This window comes from Phyllostomus discolor, chromosome 15, assembly GCF_004126475.2.
Source record: "Phyllostomus discolor isolate MPI-MPIP mPhyDis1 chromosome 15, mPhyDis1.pri.v3, whole genome shotgun sequence".
In the NCBI taxonomy this organism is placed as follows: Eukaryota; Metazoa; Chordata; class Mammalia; order Chiroptera; family Phyllostomidae; genus Phyllostomus; species Phyllostomus discolor.
This window is the reverse complement of record NC_040917.2, coordinates 1,342,185-1,343,676: the sequence shown is the minus strand read 5'-3', so window position 1 is coordinate 1,343,676 and position 1,492 is coordinate 1,342,185. Positions and strand designations below refer to the sequence as shown.

The 1,492-nt window shown below is 52.8% G+C and overlaps 1 gene segment (V, D, J or C); it reads left to right on the top strand.

Annotated features, from left to right (window-relative positions):
- Window positions 1–3: 3 nt before the first annotated feature.
- LOC118498319 lies at window positions 4–488 on the top strand. The segment is given in 2 exon segments: window positions 4–49; window positions 136–488. Coding segments are annotated over 2 exon segments (399 nt in total).
- Window positions 489–1,492: the final 1,004 nt, after the last annotated feature.

Here is a 1,492-nt window from a genome sequence, read left to right as displayed (position 1 = left end):
ACCATGGACTGCAGCTGGAGAGCCCTCTTCCTGGTGGCAGTGGCTACAGGTAAGTGGCTCCTTTGCTCCTGGGTTGAGGAGGGGACCAGGGATTGTCAAGAGATAGTTTCATCCCTTCCTGCCTCCTCTCCACAGGTGTCCACTCCCAGGTGCAGTTGGTGCAGTCTGGGGCTGAGGTGAAGAAGCCTGGGGCCTCAGTGAAGGTCTCCTGCAAGGCTTCTGGATACACTTTTGCCAGCTACTATATGAGCTGGGTGAGGCAGGCCCCAGGTCAAGGCCTTGAGTGGATGGGGAGAATTTACCCTAACAATGGTGGCACAAACTACGCGCAGAAGTTCCAGGGCAGACTCACCATAACCGCAGACAAGTCCACGAGCACAGCCTACATGGAACTGAGCAGCCTGAGAGCCGAGGACACGGCCGTGTATTACTGTGCGAGAGACACAGTGAGGGGAAGTCAGTGCAAGCCCAGACACAAACCTCCTTAGGGGAACCAGGAGAGCTGGGCTGCAGGGGGTGCTCAGATCATACCAACCACAGAGAACAAATGCAGGGGCAGCTGTGGGTCTGGGCAGGAAGGAAGGGGCTTTGGCTTGGGAGCAGGGATTTCCTCTCCAAACTCTCAGCTGCATCCAGGGACACTTCTTCCTTCTGTGTGGCTCTCATTCCCACACTCTCACTGCAGACAGCAAAGGAGGAAGTGAAGGTATCTGTTTGCAGATGAGATTCCAGCTGTACCTGGGACCTTTCCTTCACCAGGCTCCTGTGTGTCCTTTTCCTTCCTTGACAGTGAACCACCCTGAGTGCTCTCATCTTCCCTGAGGTTGGACCCATTTCCCACAAAGTAGAGCCCAGCCCTATCCAGGTCCCTGTGTGCTGAGCTCAGGATCTCGGTTCCCTGGCATGCACACAATGTCCTCACACATTTCCTTCCTTCTGACAGGCACCCTTATCCTACAGGTCTACTGATCATCCCCCAGCACCTATATCCTCAGGTCCCTGCCCTCCCTGCCACCTGTTACCCTCTTGCCCCTCATTTACTGGGTGGATGTGAAAATGCACCCCAACTCTGTTTCAGCAATCACAGTATTGTTGCCCTGATGTTCTCTGGTTTCCTTTTGAAAAGGTCACATGATTCCATTTATGTCCCAACAGGAAAATTCATGATAATCCCCAGGTCAACTCCTCTAACTCAGCCATCCTTAACTTAATCACTCTGCAGAGTCCTCTCATACAAGGGAACACTCACCAGTCCCAGCAGCCGGAATCTGGATGTTTCCTAGGGTCCAGGTTCAGCCATTCTGGTTCCCTGAGGATCATGGTCTCCCCTGCACCTCAGGGACATGGGGGCAGACACCCTTCCTGAGGTTCTTGAAGTTGTGTTGAAAATTGTGATTGTGTGTATGTGTGTGCACACACATGTTAAAGTGTTGACACGTGTCTGTGTGTGGTGTGTGTGTCCATGCATGACTTAATATATGTTCTGAGTCTC